This window comes from Solanum stenotomum, chromosome 12 (genome assembly GCF_019186545.1).
Source record: "Solanum stenotomum isolate F172 chromosome 12, ASM1918654v1, whole genome shotgun sequence".
Taxonomy (NCBI): domain Eukaryota; kingdom Viridiplantae; phylum Streptophyta; class Magnoliopsida; order Solanales; family Solanaceae; genus Solanum; species Solanum stenotomum.
In genome coordinates, this window is record NC_064293.1 from 40,336,554 (window position 1) to 40,360,926 (window position 24,373).

The 24,373-nt window shown below is 32.3% G+C and overlaps 2 protein-coding genes across 3 annotated transcripts; one reads left to right on the forward strand and one right to left on the reverse strand.

Annotated features, from left to right (window-relative positions):
• Positions 1-97: 97 nt before the first annotated feature.
• LOC125847641 (uncharacterized) lies at positions 98-9,551 on the reverse strand. The gene is made up of 16 exons (XM_049527286.1): positions 9,453-9,551; positions 8,746-8,894; positions 8,083-8,163; positions 7,899-7,970; positions 7,724-7,795; positions 7,409-7,645; positions 7,066-7,176; positions 6,856-6,969; positions 5,574-5,696; positions 5,425-5,493; positions 5,169-5,272; positions 4,280-4,363; positions 4,056-4,143; positions 3,442-3,558; positions 913-1,094; positions 98-754 (listed from the first exon to the last, which is right to left on the reverse strand). Exons 2-16 carry the CDS (start codon positions 8,857-8,859, stop codon positions 466-468), a joined length of 1,857 nt encoding a protein of 618 aa, XP_049383243.1. The 5' UTR covers positions 8,860-8,894; positions 9,453-9,551; the 3' UTR covers positions 98-465.
• Positions 9,552-20,475: 10,924 nt separating this feature from the next.
• Positions 20,476-23,558, forward strand: LOC125847798 (plant intracellular Ras-group-related LRR protein 4-like). Of its 2 annotated transcripts, none has more exons than XM_049527496.1 (5): positions 20,476-20,631; positions 20,751-21,717; positions 21,842-22,755; positions 22,863-23,034; positions 23,258-23,558. In XM_049527496.1, exons 2-4 carry the CDS (start codon positions 21,066-21,068, stop codon positions 23,013-23,015), a joined length of 1,719 nt encoding a protein of 572 aa, XP_049383453.1. In that variant the 5' UTR covers positions 20,476-20,631; positions 20,751-21,065; the 3' UTR covers positions 23,016-23,034; positions 23,258-23,558. The 2 variants fall into 2 exon arrangements, with proteins under 2 accessions (XP_049383453.1, XP_049383454.1); XM_049527497.1 differs by having other exon boundaries at positions 21,053-21,717.
• The last annotated feature ends 815 nt before the right edge of the window (positions 23,559-24,373 follow it).

The following is a 24,373-nucleotide window of genomic DNA, read 5'->3' on the forward strand; positions in this document are numbered from 1 at the left end:
AAAACAATCTGGAACAAGTACAAGGGTCTCTCTCTTAAAAGGCAATTTCACCTAATTAAAATTCTCTTGAAGTATAGTATGGTATTGCACCCTTCGATACATTTAAAATATACTCTTATATTGTGCATATAGCACCATAATATATTAACACCAACAAGAAAATACAAGAGAATTTGAGTGTTTCCACATTTAGTTCTCATCATCATCAAACCAACTATTGCTAAATATTACAAATAACTTTAGCTGTGAATACAAAACTTGACCTCTAACATCTCGCGGGATGTATTCAGGCAGGCCTCTCATGAATCTAGGATACAATGGAATATCACATAATCTCAGTGTCTTGCCATAACCAACCACGGACCAGGACAAGCACTTTCAACTCTTCATGACATGGTACGACTCTTTGCCATGGAAGGGCAAGCATTTCCTCTTTCAAGGTCATCAAACGGTGCAGATTAATCTCTACAAGGAATCAGGGCAAGGTAGCAAACTTGAAGGCATCTGCCTGCCGGATTGTAATTCCCCCCATTGAGCAACTTTAGGTGTTATGGACATTTTGCTCATTTTATTACCAAATTCATCGAGATCCTGATCATAACTTCGGGCAGCTCCACCATTAGGTATATTTATCCCGTTCCCTGCTGTACAGATTTCAATATCGTCTTCATCACTAGTACCCTCATCATCATCATCATCGTTGTCATAAGAGCTCCGAACCATTGACCAGTACACAAAATTTGGCCGGATGAATCTTCCAAAAACATATGGCAACATGAGACAAAATTACCCACTAATTAATAGAAGAATCACCAGGAAATTTTCACTCTGAGGTAAGCAAGGAGCTTCAATATCCAACCAGCCAATTAAAATGAACAAGAGAAGTCAAAAAATGCCAATAAAGAAACAAACCTGTCAGATTTCATTAGCAAACATGGATCAAATGGAAAAAACGTGTCAAGCCTCTCTCTACCACCAAAAGCCATTGAAAGTTCTGACTCAAGCAGGTTACTTGATACAAAGTTATCCGGCACATCAAGATGAGTCACTTTTGCCAACCGAAGAAATTCTTCCACTATTGATGGCAAGCATACCTGTTGACAAAATATTCATTGGACACTAGAATTAACAAAAAAGTAGAGAATCCACTAACAGAAGCACATCCAAGCCTTGGATGAGTTCTCATTTGAGTCCACTAATATCAAAGAAAAAACATAAGGAACTTTTAAACAATAACAACTACCCCTTAATCCCAATTTGGGATTGGCTATCAACTCCTCCACGTTTCACCAACACTCAATTATTTGTCTTTGGAACAATTTAGGGTCCTCTAAAATAAGAGATTTTTTAAATCTCATGTTTATTCCGACACTAACTTAAATATCTAACCAAAATCTTATAAGAGCACTTTCAAACACCGACCTAATGCAGATGGAACCAATGACCATATACCTTGATATCACCTAGTTGGTATCAGCTCTATGAATACTTAGCTTCCACTATGTTCTGTTGTTCGCTAATCCACATGCATTCTCAGTAAAATTTTCCTCTACATGCTTTGAGTTAACACCTTTAATCATCATAATCACGCACACAAATCAATGTATTTGGAGGTGAAAACGGGGATGTTTAAACCATCTCAGTCAATCTCTGTCTTTTGTTAAAGAAAATCATTGCTAGTCTTGCCTAATCATGAATTACCATGCATCCATCATCGTAACATCTGCAACTCATCCTATTAGTCAGGCCTTCAAAGCTACCATTCAATTTCTTACGAGCTAGACTATGGAATTTCTCTCCCTTTGAAAATATCCTTCTACGAATTGCATCGCAGTCCTGTATCACCCCCACCCCCTTTTTTTCAAATCTGGTAATACATTATTGGTACACAACAAGATATCATACAAAGCTAGATCCCCAAAAATGGTTGTAGACCATTCCACTAGGGTATCTATGAGATATAAAAAGATCTTGTCCACTATTTTTATCCCCTATCTTGGTTTTCTGATACATATGCACCTAGTCATTTCCCTAAACATCGAACCATTTTTTTTAGATGAAGTTATTTCATCAAAAAGGCATCAAGCAGATGCAAATAGAACAAAAGTGAGTTTGTTAGCTCCATTACAGTGAGCCCATACTAAAGATAAGGAGCTAACAAAGCCCAAAAAGCTTCTGGGGAGTTAACAAGGAACAAATTACTCCAGCTATACAAAATTATAAGACGTTCAGTCTTGAGACTGATTAGCAGTTGCTATTCAATCAAAATGTCTACAGTTCCTTTCAGTCCAGATACACCGAACACTGAACCTTCTATAAAATTGTGTGTCTGCATTTAAGCACTGTACCTCTATCAAACCACATAATCTCACTCAAGTTTCACTTTCTTAAGTGGCTTCAGAGGTATAATGATGAGAGTAACAGTTTATGGAAACATCTCATAAATGCCAAATATGGTAGGAAAGATCTTTGGACTCCTACAGTCCAATCATCATCCAGGCGGGGGGGTCTGGGGAACTGTTAGAAGTTTGTGGAATGAATACAGTTAACTTGTAAAGCTGAAGCTGGAAAATGGTAGAAATATCCTTAAGCTTCAAGTCCAAATTTTCAATGCTATTTGGATGCTCCACTAAGAAGAATGGAAAGGTAGCTGAATTCTACTCGTAGACCTGTCAAAGTAGCATATGCTTTGGGTGGGGGCAGCAAAGGAAGTTTGTCTAACACAGGATAAATTTACTGAAGACATATTATTATTAAGTAGGAGATGCTACATGTATGAAGACGAGTTAGAAACAGACAATCATCATCTCATTCATTGCAAAGTGGCAAGGCAGTGTTGGGAGCTATCCCTTAACAGGTACAATATTAATTGGGTTATGCCACCAAATGTAAGGAGTCTACTGGAGACATGGCAACATCAAACAATGGTTAAAATCAGCAGTCACTACAGAGAACAATTCCCGTACCTGTCTTATGGACAATATGGCAGGAGAGAAACAGAGTTTGCTGTAAAGGGACTAAACAACATTCATCCAGGATCAAAAATAGATGTCTTTTGAATATATTCTTTTGGTGTAAAAGAGTGTTATGAAAAACATGGATGAGTATTTAGATTTCTTAGAAGATATAGGGCATATGTAGTTTTTTTCTGGTTCAGTTTAGTCTGCTGTGTTTGTACCTTCTTGGTACCTGTATTTATAAACATTTACCATGTCAATTTTTTAATTTTTCTTATGTTATCGAAGCTTACAACAACGAACACCTAAGACCAAAACAAGTTGGGGACAGCTATATGAATCCTCAATGACCCTTTTTTCCTATGTTGTCTAAAGCTTGCCAGGCATTTATTCTTTCAGAATGAAATAATAATAACAAATAAAAAGAGAGAAAATACAAAATAAAAAGAAACTTAAGAGTCATAATAGAAAATGAACACATTACCATTAATGGGCTCAATGGATGCCTCAGGATATCCTCTATATGCTTTGATATACGTGATCTGATGCGAGGAATAGCAAGCATTGATCTCATGCGAAAGCAAAGTACATACATCATGGCCTGCAATATAATCAACAGAATCAGTAACAATTTAATTGGATGTCAAGAAAGTTTCTGAAAGTGATGTGCTAAAGAAAAAAAAAAAGAATGAAAAACTATTCTCGCTTTGATTGGTTTCCAAGGTAAGTCTTCCTTCAAATTCCCTACATATTTTGCAGAATTAATTTGAAAGAAGTCTTTTAATTCTTTATAATTAAAAAAAAAAAAAGTCCTTTTAATTGAAAATTTTCAACCATTTCTCTAAGAAGTTTCCTGTAATTCACGGAAAAAAAGAAGTTAACTTTCTAACACTTCTCTTTTCTCTTCCTGGCACGTAAATGATACATAAATAAAATTAACACCAGGAATATAATTTGGAAAGCCTTCAAATAGATCCACGGAAAGGTACAGAAAATATCCACCACTCCTCAAACAATATAAAAAGAATGAAGGTCTCTGTGAGTGAGGGAGTGGGACAGACTACTGAAGGTTCTGACTAGAACAAAGCTGTCAAGTACCTGGCACCCAGCATAGAATTCCTTGTGAGCTTTTGGATTGATGCTGCCACCCTGGTTGGAGCAATAAGTGGAACACCATTCCAGCAAACTGAACCCTCACACAAAAAAAGAAAAGAAATCTATGACTTGACATGCATTTCAATTCATTATTGACCAATGGAAGCAACTCAAAACTATAAAATATATTGTGTATAGAGTTGAAGATGTTTGGTCATCGGATAAACCTTTCTACATATTCAGCAACAAATGAGATGGGCAAAAACTTCGCACGAGCCAAATAACTAGCAAGATAGGCAACAGCACTCATTCTGCAAGAGACCAATAAAATTATTAGTTCCTCCAAACAACCATGAACAAAATGAATATAACTAGAAAATATATAACTACCAGACCGCCCCAAACCCCCACCCCCGATGAACTAATAAGCAAAGAACTATCAGAGTTATCAACACTCAAGAGAGTATCAAATGTATTCAGTCGCATTTGAAATTTTAAGCAAAAGATCACAAAAAACACGTCAAACCTTCTGACAAGTAAAAAGAATGGCAAATGCCTTCTGTCTTATCCAACACAACTGACGGGTTACTGAAGCACGATAATCTGAGTTTTAAGGACCACTATTTTGATTTTTTGATGGCATGTTATCTTAGCAGCCTATGCAGAAAGTCTGCTAGTTTGAGTAAGGAATACTACTTCGACTTTGAGTGCACGAAAATTCAATGGCAGGATCATAAAGGGAACAATATTGAGACCCAAGCAATACCCCAACAAAATCTAAACAAGCACACCTCCCCAACATAGCATATTTATTATAAAAGAGAGGAGAGATGAATGCAGAGTTTTTTTTAAAAATGTCTCTAATAAACAGGGACTGCAGACTGTTGATTTTAGCTTCCAAAATTATGTTTGAAGATGGAAAGGTCTTGAGTTCATCCACCCAGTATCATAAAGAGTTACATGCTAAGCACTCAGACAGAACACCAAACTTAGCAAGCAGTTGTGTATCCTTAATACATGACTAAACATATTGATCAACAAAACGGAATGTCAGGGCGAAACAAGTGGGAAGGACAAGAAAAAGAAACCCAAGATTCAAAATTCTTTAATCCTCACCTCCATTCTGGATATTTACTTGACTTAAATTTATGAAATAGCGTATCAGCAAATCTCCTACCGCAGTTTTCAGGATCCAGTGAACAGGCGTAAAACAACACAAACTGCAATAACAGGATCAACAAATTTAAGTTCAAAAGGGCAATAAGTACATTGAAGTAAGAAAAATTAACTAACAAGGTGTTCATCAAGTTTAGAAGTGCTGGGAAAAGAAAGACTAGCCTAAGTAGAGGAGGATGATAATCGTGAATGTTACCTGAGCAAATTTAGACTTGTATGCCATCAAAACAGTTTGCTGAAAAGACTGGAGAAGAGTATGAAAAACCTACGCCATTTGAAAGAAAAATAAAAGTAAGAAAAGCAAGGAGCGGAGTTAGAAATTACACGCTGATGCATCCACTTTACCTGACTCAGGCGTCCACTCTCTTTGCAAAAGTTAAGGTGTTCAAAGGTAAGCACAATTAAGCTATCCAATTTCTGAGCATTGAGATTTCCACTAAAATACCGTTCCATCCAAGAAATTTGGAGCTGGAAGTAAAGACTTTGTTAGTATATAAAGGGCAGATGACAAACACCAGATAAAAAATATGGATGAGCTCAGTCAGTAGACTGCACTGCCCTTAACCTTGTGGTCGTGGGTTCAATCCCCACAGTGAGCCCTCAAATAACTTTACTTGCAAAAAAATAAAAATAAAAAAATGGATGAAAAGCAAACAATAAATATAATCAATCATCATTTGAAAGCCTAGCGTATAATACAATACAGTATTTCTGATATTCCTAAAGATTGTATTGATACAAGACAACCACAGACTAGTTCATCGGGGGAAAAAAGGGATAGAACTTAACACAACAGGAAAGAATGACCATTTAGAACCAAAAAAAGACATCTTCTCATAGATGGTATTTGTGACTCACCCTATTTGTGTTGATACCCAAATCCAATTGCATACAACCTTTAAATGGTTGATCAACACTGTGAAAAAGGAAATTTGTCTACACTTGAATATGGGAAGGGTGAAAATAGTGTTGTGGGCAAACTGACCTTTATTAGGGGAAAACAGATTTGAAGAAATAGTCCTTTTAACCACTTAAACTCTGGTTAAAGTTTGCAGAGTATCAAAAAGGCAAATTTTCTAAATGTTGACAGTCACTTCAGATTTAAATAGAAACATTCTAGGAAACCCTCTTCTGAATCATCATGTAATCGTTATCTACACTAAGTCTCTTCAAGACTAAGACCGATCATTTTTAATAAGGTTAATGATTTTACTCATATTGGGAATCCCTCTATACAAGTATTATAACCAAAATTAAAGAAATCTGGGCTAAACATGGTTCTATACAAAATTTCACCCAATCATCTAACACAATACAAGATCCTTACGGATGCACCAAAAGAAACTAGAGAGACAAGGCTACTCCACGCATGTACAAAATCATCCTCCCCTCAAACGATCTCCTTTTTCTCTCCTTCCATATTACCCTCACGAAAAAAAATTCCAATCAAATAAAAGGAGAGAAGTGAACAGAATAATGCAACATTATGTACAAGGCGTCGCTTTTTTACACAACTACGTGATTCTGAAATACACCCCCATACACAAAAAAGAAGTCAAGGAAACAAATTTAGTGGCAATGCCAACACTAAAATACAGAAGAATATCAATTGAAAGATGAAAATCACCTCATCACCATTTTGCTGGCCATCATCCATTGGCCATTCCAGATCTCCCAGCTCCATATCGAAGATGCCTTTGGTGAAATCTTCTTGTAAGATATCATCCCATGCTATATCTACCTAAGAAACCCAAGGACAAGAACCAAATTAACTTAGTGCAACACCTTTTAGAATTTACACAGTGCCTGAGTGAAGGGTTGATTTCAAACAACTTACATCCAAATCTATTAGCTTATCCATAATTGCCACAAGCATTGTTCTCCCAACAAGATCGCCAATTGCTCCACTCTCTAGTTTTAACATGTTCTCCACATATATCAAGATCAACTGCACGGAGGGGGAAGGGGGCGGAGGAGGAGGAGGAGGAGGAGGAAACATGGCTAAGAATTTAGGAACTTCCAGCAATAAGGAACACAACACAGAAGAAAGTGTACCAACAACGAGGTTCTGGCAATGCAAGTTTAACTAATTCAACAAACGTCAGTAGGAGTGGAACACTTGCAATAAGCTACATCATGGAAGAATTTTCTTTGTAAAGAAAGTATCAATCTGCACTTACTGGTTCCTTTGTGAAAATGTGTGGCATCCTCTCCGTTATCATTCTCTCAAGTCTCAAGGGCGAGAGAGGAAGTAACTTTGCAATGTATGTTAATGTTGAATGGACACGGTCAATGACTTGGCCCTTCCGTAGAATGCCAGGTGGCTGATTCAATAATGATATGAAGGAATCAGGAGGCATAAAATTGCTCACAAGCATTTCCAAGCACAAATCGACATACTGCCCACTGGATGCAGCCTACAACATAGGAGAAGAGTCATGATCATAGAGACTAATGACCAAAACACTGAAAATAGTAGCACTAGAGCCACATACCAAGGATATATTAAATTCCATCAAAGCATCCATTACATCAGTTCCATAGTTCCACATGCTCATTTGTAAAATCTGCAAGCAAATAAGACATTCTAAGTATACGATCCTACCAGTGCCAACCTGTATTCTTCAAAAACACAGATTGAGAGAGTTAATACAGATACTTAGAACTTACAGATGCTATAAGAGATTTATGGTGAACAATGTCTAGACAAGAAACTGATCCTGACAGAGCTTTTAAACATGTCTGAAATGCAAATCCAAAATCAAGCAATAATTAAAATACAAAGTAAAAGAAACCACCACAAAAAGTGATTGGAAGATGACCAATATATATGCAATCTCTAAGGAAAACATACCACCAGTAGGGCCACATCAGGTAAAACGCCTTCATCAGGGTGCATAACACGAAGAAGCTGCTCATATTGGTCTGGATCACCCTAATATACCAACATTCGGCTATAAAAACTGTTTTACAGTGCTATAGTAAATATATGGAAACTATAAAGGAAGTTGCATTGCACATGCACCAGTGAAAACAGCAACTAAGAAGGTTCAGACATTTCACATCTTGTGAAGATGTTTGCCAGGAATGTAAACGAAGTGGGGACGGGCAAAAAAAAACATTAATTTCAGCAAAAGGAATCAATGAAAATATTTGGCTGGCTAGTACTTGCTGAATAACAATGAGATAACTAACGTCCAAACATTTGACTCTTAATCTCCAAGGAAGTCAACACCCGACCCAGGTCAATCAATCTGGAGCACCTATGTCGACTTCAATCAAATATTCAAAAGAGACATCTTAGCAGGAAGGATACTTTTCCTTTTGTTTTTAGATAAGTAATTTAGCCAGAATAAACCGTGGCTAGCAAAGAATTAAGGCAAAAAAAAATAAAAAATCAAGGTTTGTGCTGACTCATACAGTTGAACCTTGATTTCCCATGCAGTGGCATGCACCACCAAACCCAACCCAATACAATTATATAAGAACATAATAAATATGTATCCAAGCATCCAACCTGGAGAGCAGATTTAAGGGCATGTCTAACAAGTTTGAACAAATCTGAATCTGTAATCTCAGCAATCTCCATCTCAGCACAACCTGCCTTTTCAGCATGTAATTCCATTCCCATTATGTTGACTTGGGTTGAAATATTGCGCAAATTTCCTGTGAAACATAATCATGTAGAAAACCCCTTGAATCATTTCATCAAAGAACTCATGACAATGCTTATTAAAAAAAAAAAAAACAGTTAAAAATACTGAAGTATGCACATCTTTGCAACAGTCTTTCCTCTTCTTCCTTTGTTTTTTGGAAGATAAACTACAATTTATAAAAAGATGATCATCCAACAAGACAGAATAATATTACAGTCTTCTAGCTTAAGATCAAGTTCTAAGCTGTTACTTTAATCTTTATAAAATTTTCCTTATCATAAGATGTGCATTAAAAGTGACTTCAAATGAATGACTGGTTTGCTGTCTTTGTAATCACTGAGCCCTTTCAATTCAAGCATGAAATCACAAGTATTTCTCAATTCAAAAACAGCAATAACACCGATATAATCAGTAACTTCATGTGTGTACGTATTCCGGCAATCACAGAATAGTACAATCCAATTCACCAAAAATTCGTTTTTTACCATTAAATTTCGCTGAAAAAAGTGCTATTGTCTACTAAAGACAAACAGAAAAACGATAATAGGTAGAGAAAAGAGAATCATACACTTTGATTTCGTCGGAGAAGGAGAAAGTGACTTGCCGGAAGAGCTGGAGTGGAGCCAAAGCGGCGCCAGGCAGTGGCAACAATTTCAGGGCTGAGAAAAGTTCAATTTGCGCCTATTTCAACATTCTTTTCTGTTGGTGTTAATTGGGCTGAATCAGTGTAAATTAATTGGGCCTAAAGCGATATTGGCCCATAATACTTTCAAAGGATTTGTTATGGCTGGCCTCTTGGGCCTACAGGCTTGATCTTGAATCTTGATTTCTTCTGCATTGAATTATGCAAAATATCAATCAATAATTTTCGCAAATAGCCACTGTAATAAACTTAATTATGATCCATAGTATAGTTTGTATATTTATGGGTTGCATCTACAATATAAGTTGTCTCGTTTGTATAATTTTTGGGTTTGTATATAATTCACTGGTTTGTATGATTCGCGGGTTCGTTTGTATAATTGAGTTATTTTGTATAAACTTGAAATAACAAAGTTATACATACACAGACATCTAAACTTTAAACTATTTCACAAATTATATTATGCAAAATTACATTATACAAAAGTTATACAAATTCTGAATTATACAAACTCGAAATCCCAACCTACGTAATCATCATTGAATGTTGATCGCGAGTGATAATTATCTAAAACTATAACTAGTATATATTTGCTTAACCATGTAATTTTCCCTAGAACTTTACTTCCCACTTTTTCAACCCAAATTCGACAAATTACTTTATAAGGTTATTCGGCTATATTAATTTATTTTTTTAAATGGCTACCGGCTTCTTCTTCTTCTCCTCCTCCTCCTCCTCCTTCTCCTTCTTTGGAATATCAATATTATAGTTTATTTACATAAAAAATAATAAAAAGTATAAATTCACTATATAATATAACTTGTTTAAAAGTTATAGAAAATATACATTGACTTTATAATACAACTTATGCTATAATGAGCTATACACTAACTATATATTATATTACACTCAAAAAGTTGGATATAACTTAATTATACATGAAGTATTACTATATAAGAAGAGTGAATAAATTCACTCCTCTTTCGACACGTGGCACTAAAAAAAAGGAGAGGGTTGAACATAAGTGTGAATGTGAGGGTATTTTGGGTATTTAAAAATACCCTCACATTCACACTTATCTACTAAAAAAAATTACTATATAATATATATAATGTATAAGTAGTAGATAAGTGTGAAAGTGAGGGTATTTTGGGTATTTAAAAATACCCTCACATTCACACTTATCTACTAAAAAATATATATATAAGTAGTAGATTTAAATATATTTAAAAATAATATAAGTAATACTATACTTAGTATGCTTAAAAATAGTAAAAACTACATAAAAAGTACTACATATCATATTACAATAATTAACAATTATTTGACACTTTCAATTCTATCAATGCCATATAAATTAGGATAAAAAAGGTAACATTTATATTCAAAAATAATATAAGTAATACTATACATTACAATAATTAATAGCTTAAATATTTAAAAGTTATATAAAAAATTTAATTGACTCTCTAAATTCTATTGCTACCACATAAAATGGATTATATGATAAACATATATTGTTTGAAATTGACGAAAAAGAAACTATAAATTACAATAATTAACAAAAAAAATTGTCGGCTCCAAAAAATCTATCAATTAAGAACATATATTGTTTCAAATTGACGAAAAAGAAACTATAAATTACAATAATTAACAAAAAAATTCTCTCGACTCCAACAAATCTATCAATTAATGCCACATAAATTGGGACATGGAAAATAACATATATTCTTTAAAAATTAAGTTCAAAATGTACTATAAAATACAATAATTAACAACTTAATATAGTAAAGAGACATATAAAAAATGGTTAATATTTGAAATTTTGCATGTGCCACGTAAATTAGAACAAAGAGAGTAATAAATATTATTTTCAAAATTCTGTAAAAAAAAGGTACTACAAATCACAATAGCTAACAATTTAAAATATTTTTAGAATCATATAAAAATTTCAATAACTTCTCAAATTTCATAATATATGACATAAGAAGAGGGAATAACCAATATATTTATAAAAAGAAATGACATATAAAATGAAATGGACAGAGTATTAGTTTTTGAAAATGGAAAAGGACAAAACACATATAAAATTAAAAGACATATAAAAAAAAGTTGGTTTAACTCTCAAACATAAAAAGTAACATATGTTATTAAAAACTTTAATAAAAAGTACTATAATTTACAATAAATAATAACTTAAAATATCTACAAGACAACAAAAAAAAGACTAATTTTTGTACTGCTTGTGTCACATAAATTAGGATTGGGATGATTTTAAAATTTTAATTTTGGTTATACATTATAAAATAGCCGAAAAATTGAATGATATAATTTTTTTAAAAATAACCGAATGAATCGTCCTATCGATAACCCTAATGTTACTTCTACTCTGTTTATTTTTACTTAAATTTAGAAAGATATGTTTCATTTCTACCCTCAATCTTATCGCTACATTTATTTGCTATTTAAAATTGAAATTAAAAAGACAAATGACAAATAAGTTTTTACATTAGCTCACTTATGAGCAAAATATATTATAACAATCTTTACTAATTTTATAACAATACATAAACTATACTCTCTCCGTCCCATATTAAATGGGCACTTCCAACTTTACACGGTGATTAAGAAATCATTAATACATTGGAAGACTTCACCATTTTGCCCTTTGTTTATATCAATGCACATTGAAATGAGTTACAAAAAATACACATACAATATAGGAATGATCATATTAATTGTAGGGGTAAAATGGAAAAGAATTAATTAATTCTATCCTAATTTAATAAGTGCTCAAATAATATGAAAAAATTTTTTTAGTAAGATTCTCATCTAATATGGGACGAAGAGAGTAACAATATAACTTTATTAATGTTGGGCCCGGGTAGCGCCCGGGCTTTCTTTACTAGTATATTGATAAAAGATGAAGTATACACTAACTATCAAATCTCAATCAACTCAAAATCATCTCTAAGTTGTTCCAAAATTTTGGTATGGCATTCATGTTTTCAGTATTTTGATATATAATTCCCTTGAAACGATTTGCGTTTTTGATACGTCAATGACAAAGCGTCCTTATGTTTATTTGAAAGTTTCATGTTGTTATAGTGAAGTATTGTTATATGGTATATATAATATATGTATTTGACGTTTTGTTTTTATTTAGCTGTTATAAATAAAAATATGTAAAATTAGAAGAGTATGAAGATAAAAAGAAAATTACAATAAATATCATTATAGTTATAGAGAAGTAAAATAAAATATGAAAAGTATTTTATTTTTTTTTTAAATCACATTATTACGATGAAATATATTATAATAAATGACTGTTATAATAAAGCTTGACTCGATAGTATAAAATGCACGTGAGTAGTTACTCGTATTGTAATAAGAGCTTCCTTCAACGACATTAAGAGGATTTAGTGGGCAAAATGACGGTTAAATTATTTTACAATCATTGTACATTGTGCATACAAGATTGTACATTGTGCACACGAGATTGTACGTATGATTAATTGAAAAAAAGGAAAAAAAATATCATATACTGTTGCAGTTAGGAAAGCTAAACGCAGAGCTTTAAATAAGTGCGCCCACACACTTGTATAAATGCGATCTCATCTCCCATTGCTTTACTCCGGCGAGTTCTCCGGTAAACTAATCGGCCAATGCCAACTCTCGCCGGAATCTGAATACTGATTTAAGCTAGCTAGCTTTTGCCTATGCAATGAAGATATTGCTCCTCTAATTTCAACTTCGTTTTCCTTGCTTCGTGTATACTTCATGTATAGTTAAGTTATATCCAACTTTTTGAGCGTAACATAATAGTATATAGGTTAGTGTATAGCGTAAGTTATATTGTATAGTCAATATATATTTTCTATAACTTTTAACAAATTATATTATATATATAGTCAGTACATACTTTTTATGATTTTTTATTACTCCATCTTTTATGTAAGTAATATTGATGTTTAATACAAACTTGTTCCAAGTCTTCCAAAAAGAGATATAAATATCTTCGGCTGTCTTATAACATAGATTGGGCCTGCCAACGAAAAGCAGACAAACAGACAAACGAACGGGGCAAGGAGAGAAAAAGTAGGGACGCTCGCAAGATAATTCTCTAACACTAGGTTAGCGTTTGATCATAGATTTTCAAATATTCTTGACAAATATTATTTGGATGAAATTTTACCATGTGTTTGGTCATATTATTTGGAAAACATATTTCACTTTTTTTTAAAAATATGATTTATATCCATAAGTTTTAAAAACTATAAAAACTAACCATAAGTTTGTATTACAAGTTAATTGGATCTTTGTTGCAACAAATAACAAGTAGTGCCCATGACACTGGAGCAATGTGGTAGTTTGGAGTGAGTGAAACAAGCATCATTCCATACATCGTGAAGTAGACAAAACACATGACTTTGTTACCCTGAGCCGATTATTCATCATTTTCATCAACAACCATATATCATCGATCACTTTCATATTTCATCACTACTTTGGTGTTCACGTAAAAAATTATGTAATACAACGCAAACAACTATTATAGAGGGTGTTTTTGTAAAATGATAAAAGTTTGGTGTCAAATTTTAATTTTTTAAAAGATCTCAAATAATGAGATTTGGCCCAAATACTAGAAAAACTAGTATTTATGAATTTGAAATATTTGTCAAATAATGATAAATTTTATGGATAAACATTATTTGCCAAATTTCCCCCCCAAATATTACTTGGGAAATCTATGGCCAAACGGGTGGTTTGTTAGGATGTATAATTAGTTGTGTTATTAATATTTTATTTGATATATGTTATGTATAATTAGTATATGCGAAATCATACTATTAACGATATACTGAATTTTAATGCATATATTAGCATAGCTCCTAAATCATTTTCACATCTTTTCTATCATATTTGTGAAGAATAATTTTATAAATAAATTATACAATGAATATTATTTTTAATATAAATATATTATATTTAATATTGTTCTTATCTATTTTACCATTGATCGGGAAGAGACATGGCATGTGTGGTTGTCCACGTGGATGGTGAAGTTGCCATCTTTTCATGTCGAGAAAACTAGGGAGGGCCAATTTCGTATGCCAACCCATAATCAGAAGATATTGATATTATTATTAGAGAAAAGGAATATGAAACAGAAGAAACGGTAATGGCGTGAGGGTGGAAATGGCAGGCTACATACGTATGCACGTGCCTATCATCCAACCTAATTCCAAAGATGTTTCACTCTCTCAAACCACCACATCTGGACCTCTTTTTTATACACATACTGGGGCCCATATCTTTTTCATATAATGGATAATTCATCATTTACAAATCTAAAATATGACAAACAAATATTATAAGTGGTGTCTGATGATGAAGAAGACGAAAAGAGTACAAATTTTATTCTTATATTATATATATAGAGAGAGAGAATTTATTTTCAAAACAATTGGATAACGTTTCACTACATGAAATAAGAAAATCTTAATTTAACACTCTCAACAATTTGTGAATAAAAACTCACTAATTATTTATATGATTACATATATGAGTTGATCACATCTCTCTATGCATCGTGTCCACCCTGTTATTTACCATGATTTCAGAGCTTGCTTGATAGGTGTATAAAAAATAATATTAAATATAATTGTGTTTTTAATAATGACAATGTATAATATATATGGGAAAAGGGTAAAAAATGTTCTTTGTTTATAGTTTGGTTAAAAATGTCCTTATCGTCAATGCATTGGTCCAACAATGCCTTTATTATTATTTAATGGGTCAAAAATACTCATTTTTCAAATAAATATATTATTTATTTTCTGATAATATTTTTAGAAATTAGCAAACTTTAATCCTACTTCAATTTAGATAAAAATGAAAATTAAAAATATTTCTTATTTTATTATCATTATTTTTCATCGTTATATAAATAAAAATTAATGATGAATGTACTATGATCTTATATATATGACATATATTATCCGTCGAAAGAGTACATAAAGTAATTTTATTTTAATTGATAAAATGAGATTAAACATAAATACATTTTTATTTGTTAAAATAATTTTAAAAGAAAGAACAAGAACAAAGTTCTTTAATAATATTTTATCCAGAAAGGGCATTTTTGACCCATTTAGTAACTGTAGGGGGATTTATGGACCAAAGTATTGACTGTAAGGGTATTTTTGAATCAAAACTTGATGACAAGGGCATTTTTATTCATTTCATATAGTTTAAAGACATTTTTGACTCTCTTCCCTAATAATACCTTTAGTATTGCTAATATCATAATTCTTACCCCGTATTAGTTATACATAATACAATGGGAAAATTACGCGGTTAAACAAATATATACTGGTTAATTAGCTAACATAGTTATAGTTTGCATTAATTACACTTTGGAACTTACTTCTAGCTATAATTACATTCTCTCTCGCCTCTCTCATCCTTTATTCTCTCTCCCCTATCTCTGAATCTTGCTCGCCACTCTCCTTTTTTTCTCCATCGTCTCTCTTCTCTCCCTGCCCAATCTCTCTCTCTCTCTCTCTCTTGCTTCTCTCTGCCAATCTCTCTCTCACTTTATACAAACACAAATATATAATTTGAATTTGTGTTTGTATGAAGCGAGAGAGATGGGATATACAAATCATATACACTTATAATTATACAAATACAAATTTTCCCCTACCCAGTTCTTGTCTTTCTCTCTCTCTTGCTTTATACAAACACAAATTATATAAATACAATGTATAATTTGTGTTTGTATAAAATGAGGGAGAGATTGAATATACAAATACAAATGTTTTAACTCGATTCAATTGTATACAAGCTCACATTGTATGCATATATACAAATACAATAATTGATACATATACATAATAATTACATATATACAATTATCTAACTGATATACATATACAGTTCGTCTTTCTCCGCTCTCTTCCCTCTTCCAATCTCGTTTGCCAGATATACAAATACATATGTATACCAATTACATATGTATAATTACTTTGACAGATATACATATACAATTTGATCTATATACATATACAATTCGCCTTTCTCCACTCTCTACCCTCTATCGCTCGCCTCTCTCCTCCTCCCAAACTCGCTCGCCACTCTCATCCCTATAACATGTAGCTACGAATCGTAATTAACAAACTATAGCTATGGAGCATAATTAAGCTATTTTTGAGTGGCTTTATGTGGAAATTTCACTAATACAATACCAACTAGTAGTTGCTTTATACATAAATCGAAAAATATGTCAAACACAAGATTAGTGACATCAAAACTAATACCTACATTATTTTCTTTAATATCTTCAGCCACACTACTCCTTAATTATTACCTTCACGCAAAGTGTAAATATTGTCAAAAGCTATTGTTTGTAGCATAGCATGACTAGCATCATATTAAAAATACCTTGCCTCAATTCATTCCTTTGAAGAGGTTGCATTTATTCCACTTTATCTCTTCTATAAATGATTTATTGAATGTTTGAATTAGTCGATGAACATGCAAGAGAGAATTATACTATTGCAATTTGCAAAACCATGTGACAACTCACATCAAACAACAAAGTATATTATTATATTATATATTATATTATAAACGTAATTCAACATTTTCCCTAGTTAATGAATCATGTTCAAAAATTGATTAAAAGTATAGTCCACGCAATATTAGTTCTTATCCGTAAATTGATCGTCGAAAGCAGTAGTTGATATATACTATACTAGTTGTATTAAATTGTTAGGTGAATCTGAAACGTAGATAAAAAAGGACAACATACTCTTTTCCATATATCTAAAGTTGAATTCATGAATGTTGAAAAAAATTGATGGGAACTTTAGAATCTTTTCGTGATTCTTGCGGCTTTAAAAGTAGTACTATCTTCAATAAATTTATTTGTGTAAAATATAATAAATTATCATTTTGTTTATTATGTCGTGTGTAAAGTTAATATAAAATAAGTAATATGAATAAAAAGACAGTAGTTTTAAGCGGAGAAATCTCAAAATTTCTGAATAACCGATAAGTAGAAACAAATTTCACATCGTTCAGGTGAAATTGTAAAAAGAAAAGGAAAAAAAATTCATACATAAGTTGATGACGTGTTTTCAGTATAACAACATTTTGTTCTTGTTAGCATTATAAAATGACGCGTAGGTGAAATATTCCATAGTGATTACAGTTGGATAATCACTTGGTATAGGTATAGGTANCCTTATAAGGAGTCCACCCATCTCATTAACCACCGATGTGGGACTTTTGTCATTCTTTAACAAGTATAACAACATTTTGTTCTTGTTAGCATTATAAAATGACGCGTAGTGAAATATTCCATAGTGATTACAGTTGGATAATCACTTGGTATAGGTATAGGTATAGGTATAGCTATAAAGTTTTTTTTTTCTCTTCTTGTTGCCCTAGTTAAACAGACCATTCATGAAAAGGCAATATGCATGTTTCATGTGTATGTATGAACATGGTGTTTGGGTTAAGTTGTTTTTTTTGTATTTTGACTAATTCCACGAGATATTTATCACATTTAATTAAGTATCAGATAACTTTACTATCAAAGCTAAAATAGATAGAAAAAATCACCTAATATTATTATTTTTTATCTACACTAAGTTTTAAACTTGAAATCTCAAAATTCTCTACCTTTGAATGTTTATAGTTTCACTTAACGATTTACTCAATATCGGTAAGTCTATACTATAAGTGACATGTGGTTGATCAACTACACGTCACCTATATTATAAAACTTTAAAATTCTAGCAGTTTTTTGCTTTAACACATCAAAAGGCAAATACATTAACTCATCAAGGACCATTTCAGGTACCTGTCAACTAACCGTTGAATCTACAATATTCTATAAAAGAGGTTGCCTCAATTGTATAATGATGAATGATGATATAGTCGAATAACTTACCAAAATAATTTGTTAAATATAAACTAACTTTAAATTGACGAAGGCAACAAAATCTTTGAACTATTTACAAATTAAATAAAAAGTAATAGTAGTTCTTCAAATCTTTTATATATAAATATAAAATTTAATTTGTAATTTATAAGTGACCTATAAAATCAATTACCGCAAAATTAATACCGGCGGCAAGAAGGAGTGAGATCAAATCAAAAGGGTGTCGTCATTTTGAAAAAGTTTCCATCAGCCGTCCGAGAGAATCCTAGAAGAACTGGGGTTAATTTCGTCATTTCAGATTCACCCAAGGTCATTTCCGGAAATCTCTCCTTTTTATGCTCTAATATAAGTGGTTTTCCGTTTAATATCCGTTCAGTCATGGTCAAGTCCACCGTATTTTAAAAATTGAATCAAATTAGGGATCGTTTGGTGTGAAGAATACTATTAAATAATTTTGAGATTAAATTATAGTATCATTTAGGGATTATTTGATAGGTCGCATTAAAATAAATAATTTATGTATTATGTATGATATTATTTAGTACTATATTTGATAGGATTTTTGGCCTATGTATAACTAATCAATGAATTAGTTAGACCTCCTACATGGTACTATAGGGTGTATTACTAATACCTTCCATTTGGAGGTATTAGTAATACATTGGATATAATACCATGGGATAAGTCTATGTAAGAACAAAAATATCCCTCAAATCATTTTAATTATTTTATTTATTTTCTTGATTTTATATTTTATATTAGTACTAGTAAATTTATTTAAATAAATTAGCTTACAAATTATTTAGCGAAAGTTGTTTGTCACTACATAAATCTAATACAAATTAATATAATATTTGAAATGTGAGTTGCTTAACATTAACTAATTAAAAGGGCAATATTTGTGTGGTTTCTAATTATTAGTATTTGAACAATTTATAAAATTGCATACATATTAAAACTACAACTTACAATTTTTATGTGTAAATGTAGATGATTTATTCAGTTTTACTATTGTTTACGTCTTTTCAATTCTAAAAGTTGATAGTTTATTTTATTTTTTAAATTGAAAATTGACATTTTGTAAGCAATCAATTTACTAAGATGACAATTATTTTTCATCAAATAATTTAAGTGGAAAAAAAAGGCAAATATGACAACAAAATTGTTCTTCTCATAGCTAGTTAGAAGGTTATAAAAAAATAATATTGTTCGGCAATTATTTACCTTAACCTAATTATATAATAATTCAAGGGTATAATTGGAAATGAGTTTTTTTTAATAAAGTTTTAACCCAATTTCAAAATGGGGTGGAACCAATGAACCAAACACTTGGTAAAAATAAACCCTACATTACTAATCTCTGCATTATTAACATTACATTACTAATTCCAGCATTAGTAATCCCTGCATTATTCATTTTTGTACCAAACGACCCCTTAATTTGTTGTTTGGTTGGCAAGTTCGGGATAACTTATTCCGGGATTAATAATTAGTACCGGGATAAGTTATCCCTCCCGTTGGGTGGTATAGTAATTTCGGGATAACTTATCCCGGGATAAAATAGGTAAATAACAAAAATGTTTCTTTCAACCCTTTTGTTATATCACTTTTTACATTCATTAAGGACCTTTTTGTAAACAAATAAATTGTTCTTAAAATTTATTTTTTTAAATACAACAAACCAAACACTCAATAAAAAATAATCTCATCATAACTAATCCCATAATAATTTATTTCATCATAATTAATTTCATCATAACTTGAATTCAAACCAAACGACCCCTCATTGTCTTGTCATTAACTACCCAATTATTTTTTATTTATTCAATTAATAAAAGTTTAATATTATTTTATAATATTCATTAAATATGACAATTTTTATAATTTTAAATTTAAAAATATATTAATTAGGACAAACAAATTGAAACAAGATAAAGTTAATTGGTATTATTTTTTTTGTAGGTATATAAATAAATTGGTAACCCACGATGGATGTCGTTGGATTTTCCACAGAACCGAACAAGACACATTTCTGTCTTAGATAACTCATCCTTTCTCTTCCCTTCTTCTTCTTCTCTCTGTTCTCCACATTTCACGTACACTTTCAGAAACATTGTTGATTTACTTTGGACAGAAAAGCCACTAAATAGTGTGAGTCAATTTCTTTCCTTAAATAATTGTTTGGAGTTTTGTTTTAATGGGAAGGTTTTTTTTTTTCATTTTTATGAGTGTTTTTTCCGTGTTTTTGAAAACAGTTGTTTTCCATATAGGAAAATACGGCGAAAAATAAGCTTTACTTTGCATGCCTTCATGTGGGTAAAGGTTTGAATTTGCTGTCATCGTTGATTGGCGCTTTCTAGAAACTTGTAGAAACAAAAAACTTAGCTGCGGTTTTCATTTTTCTTGATCTGCTGATTGGTTTAGATATAGCGGAATTCGTCTTTGTTTTTTGCTTTGAATAATACATACACAACGAGGAAAAGGGTAGTCTGTGTCTAATTTTTGTGGCCGGAGTTGTATTTATGTTGAATTAAATTTATCTGGGTGTTTTTTGTTTTCGAGAAATTTTCAGCGGATTATTGAAAATGGGGTCGTCAGGAATGTCGATTGATGAGATTGTGCAAGAAATTATGAGAATTCATGGATCTCTACCTACAAGGCCATCGATTGATGAGGTTGAAGCAGCAAGAGGTTTAATTGGAAATCTGGAGAAAGAAGATCAGTTGAAAATAGAAGCTATCATGAGGCAAAATAAAAGGAAAGGTGTACCAGAAGAGCTGTTCAAAATTTTGCAAGAGATGCAGAGGAACGCTGTTCTTTTTCAGAGTAAAGAACAAAAGAGGGAGGCGTTGAAACTTTTAGATCTCGACAATATTCACAGTGTGTTCGACGATTTGATTCAGAGAGCTACGAAATGTTTGCCTTCTAAATCTCACGATAATGACCCGTCTTCTTCTTCAATTGAACCGGATGATTTATCTTTGGCAAACCAAGTTTCCTTCTCCGGCGGCGGCATTAATTCTCCGACAACTACAGCTGCGGCTGCTTCTTCGTCGAGCTATTATAACTCAAAAGAGCCTATTAAAGCGTCTGAACTGTATAGTAGAGATGACAGTTACTTGAATAAGGCAAAAGCCACGTTTCTTGTGGATGGAATTGGTGTTGGGCTTCGATCTGGGGATGCTTTATCAGGGCCTAAGATTGTTGATTCCACCTTAAAGTCGGCGTCAATAAGTGGTATGTTACATCTATTTGCTGCACCGTATTTCTAGTGAATTTGATTATATAATTTGTTGTTTTGTTGTGTTGACTCAAAGTTTGTATTTTTTGATCAAGAAGACACTGGTTTCTTTGTTTGTAGGTCAAGATGGTGAGAAATTAAGTTTGATTAAGCTTGCTAGTATGATTGAAGTGTCATCCAAAAAAGGAAGTCGAGAACTTATCCTTCGGAATAAGTTGTCTGACCAAGTAGAATGGCTTCCAGATTCTATAGGGAAGCTATCAAGTTTGATCACTTTGGATCTGTCTGAGAATCGAATTACGGTCCTACCCACCACCATAGGGGGGCTTTTATCATTGCAAAAGCTAGATTTGCACTCAAACAAAATTGTTGAACTGCCTGATTGTATTGGAGATCTTCTTAACTTGGTCTATCTTGATCTCAGTGGAAATAACTTGAAGTTGTTGCCCGCGAGTTTTGCTAGGTTAGCTCACCTTCAAGAACTTGATTTGAGCTCTAACATGTTATCAGTACTCCCTGAGACAATTGGCTCCTTAGTAAGTCTTAAGAAATTGATTGTGGAAACTAATGACCTTGAGGAACTTCCTCACACTATTGGTCAATGTACTTCGCTCAAAGAGCTTCGTGTGGACTATAATCATCTTAAAGCTCTTCCTGAAGCAGTGGGACGAATTGAGTCTTTGGAGATTCTGACTGCGCGGTACAATAACATTAGGCTGTTGCCTACAACTATGTCATCCCTTACAAGTTTGAAAGAGCTGAATGTTAGTTTCAATGAAATCGAATCAGTGCCTGAGAGCTTGTGTTTTGCTACTTCACTGGTAAAGCTGAACATAAGCAACAATTTTGCAGACCTGAGATCACTACCAAGGTCCATTGGTAACCTTGAGTTGCTTGAAGAATTGGACATGAGTAACAACCAGATACGCGTTCTTCCAGATTCGTTTAGGATGCTCACAAGTTTGCGGGTCCTTAAAACCGATGGAAATCCTTTGGAAGTGCCACCAGGAAGCATCGTTGAGAAGGGAGCACAGGTTTAATTTTGTTTCGTTTAACTATTATGCTTTCTGAATTAGTGTAGTATTTAATTATCTTAGCTCTTCTCTTGAATATATCAATCACTAATGTTTTATTTGCTCAGGCTGTTGTACAATATATGTCTGATCTGGTTGCCAATAGAGAGGTAAAGGCGCAACCCTTAAAGAAGAAGAAGAAATCATGGACTCATATATGCTGCTTTTCAAGTTCCAACAAACGTCAGCGCAATGGCAGTATGGACTATGTTAATGCCTGATGTGTTCCACACAAATTTGGTATGATTATATATTTCTCCTTCTTACCAAGTTAGTAATTATGGTACTGAACTTTCCAGTAAACTTCGTGTTCAGTCAAACTAGTCTATGGGGGGAGTTTTAAATATTGTTAATAAATGGGAATGGTGCATTATACATGGTGCTGATTTGTGTTAATTAGAATAATGAAAATGAAGGGTTGTAAGGGTAACGGCTCACATGATGTCTGTGTTATCCGTTGTAGGGAAATGAGCTGTGATTTGGCTGGACGAAAGCTGCAAAATTTCAGTTGAATTCGAACATTTTTGCCAGCGAGATTCAATCAACTTTCTTCTTGTTCCAGATAAGCTCTAATCCACTGCCACGTGGTTTTTTATTCTCATTTCATGTAATAATTCTTTTAATGCTCTTTCCTGTATTTTCCTCGATTATGATGTAAAATATCAAATGAGATGTACAATCTTATCTTATTTTTTGACTTTCAATATATTCAATGAATTCCAGAATTTCTGATTAGTTGAATAAATTGCAAAAGTCAGCCTGAATTAATTTGTCATTATCCAACCGACGGCGAATTTGTTTGGAATCCTGTTATTTTATGAAGAGGAAATATGTTGTTAAGGTGAATTTCTTGATCAAAAGTTTCGGGTTCTTGTTATGGGTATGGAGAAAATTATGTTGAAAGTGTCACATCTTCGAATAAGCTTGGTGTGTGATTTAGATTTAATCGGAGCTTTAATGTGAACTCCAAACGATTGGACAGAAGAAAAAAAGAAGGATGGCTAAGAAACGCAATGTTGTCGATAAAATTTTAGGGGCAGCCATTATATTCTGTACCAAATACATTTGACTTAATTTTTTGGTGAGATTTCTATATTAAAAAAATATAAATATGCCCAAGTGTAGCAGCCATTTCTTACTGGTTATATTATTCTTCTCATTAGTCATTGAATCATTTTCTATTATATAATATTTTTATAGAAGTAATTATTATTTCTCCAGACAAATGATTTAATTAAAAAGTGGTTGACCTTACTTGATGGTGTGTATCGGTTGGTTCAGTTCGGTTTTAAGTATTATTGGTTCGGTTTATCGGTTTTTAAATATGTTAAATTGATAACCAAACCAATAAGATATTTGTTATCGATTTTTCGTTTATTGATTTTGATCTTTAACGGTTTGATTTTCGGTTTAATTAATAAGAAAATGCTTTCAAAATAAATATATGACTTATCCAACAATTTAACGCGAAATAAAAATGAGAGAAATCTAATTTCTCATTGAGTGCAAATTTTTTTCTTAATGTAGTAAAAGTATAGCAAATACTCACAATTCACAACCCTAGTCACTGCCTAATCGT

Coding starts and splice junctions, on each gene's coding strand:
- LOC125847641 (XM_049527286.1), bottom strand. CDS start 8,859: ATGGGAATGGAATTACATGCTGAAAAGGCAGGTTGTGCTGAGATGGAG. Junction 5,273..5,424: donor ACAAGTCTAAATTTGCTCAG/GTAACATTCACG, acceptor CTGTTATTGCAG/TTTGTGTTGTTTTACGCCTG. Junction 3,559..4,055: donor AATTCTATGCTGGGTGCCAG/GTACTTGACAGC, acceptor ATTATATTGCAG/GCCATGATGTATGTACTTTG.
- LOC125847798 (XM_049527496.1), top strand. CDS start 21,066: ATGGGGTCGTCAGGAATGTCGATTGATGAGATTGTGCAAGAAATTATG. Junction 21,718..21,841: donor AAAGTCGGCGTCAATAAGTG/GTATGTTACATC, acceptor CTTTGTTTGTAG/GTCAAGATGGTGAGAAATTA. Junction 22,756..22,862: donor TCGTTGAGAAGGGAGCACAG/GTTTAATTTTGT, acceptor TTATTTGCTCAG/GCTGTTGTACAATATATGTC.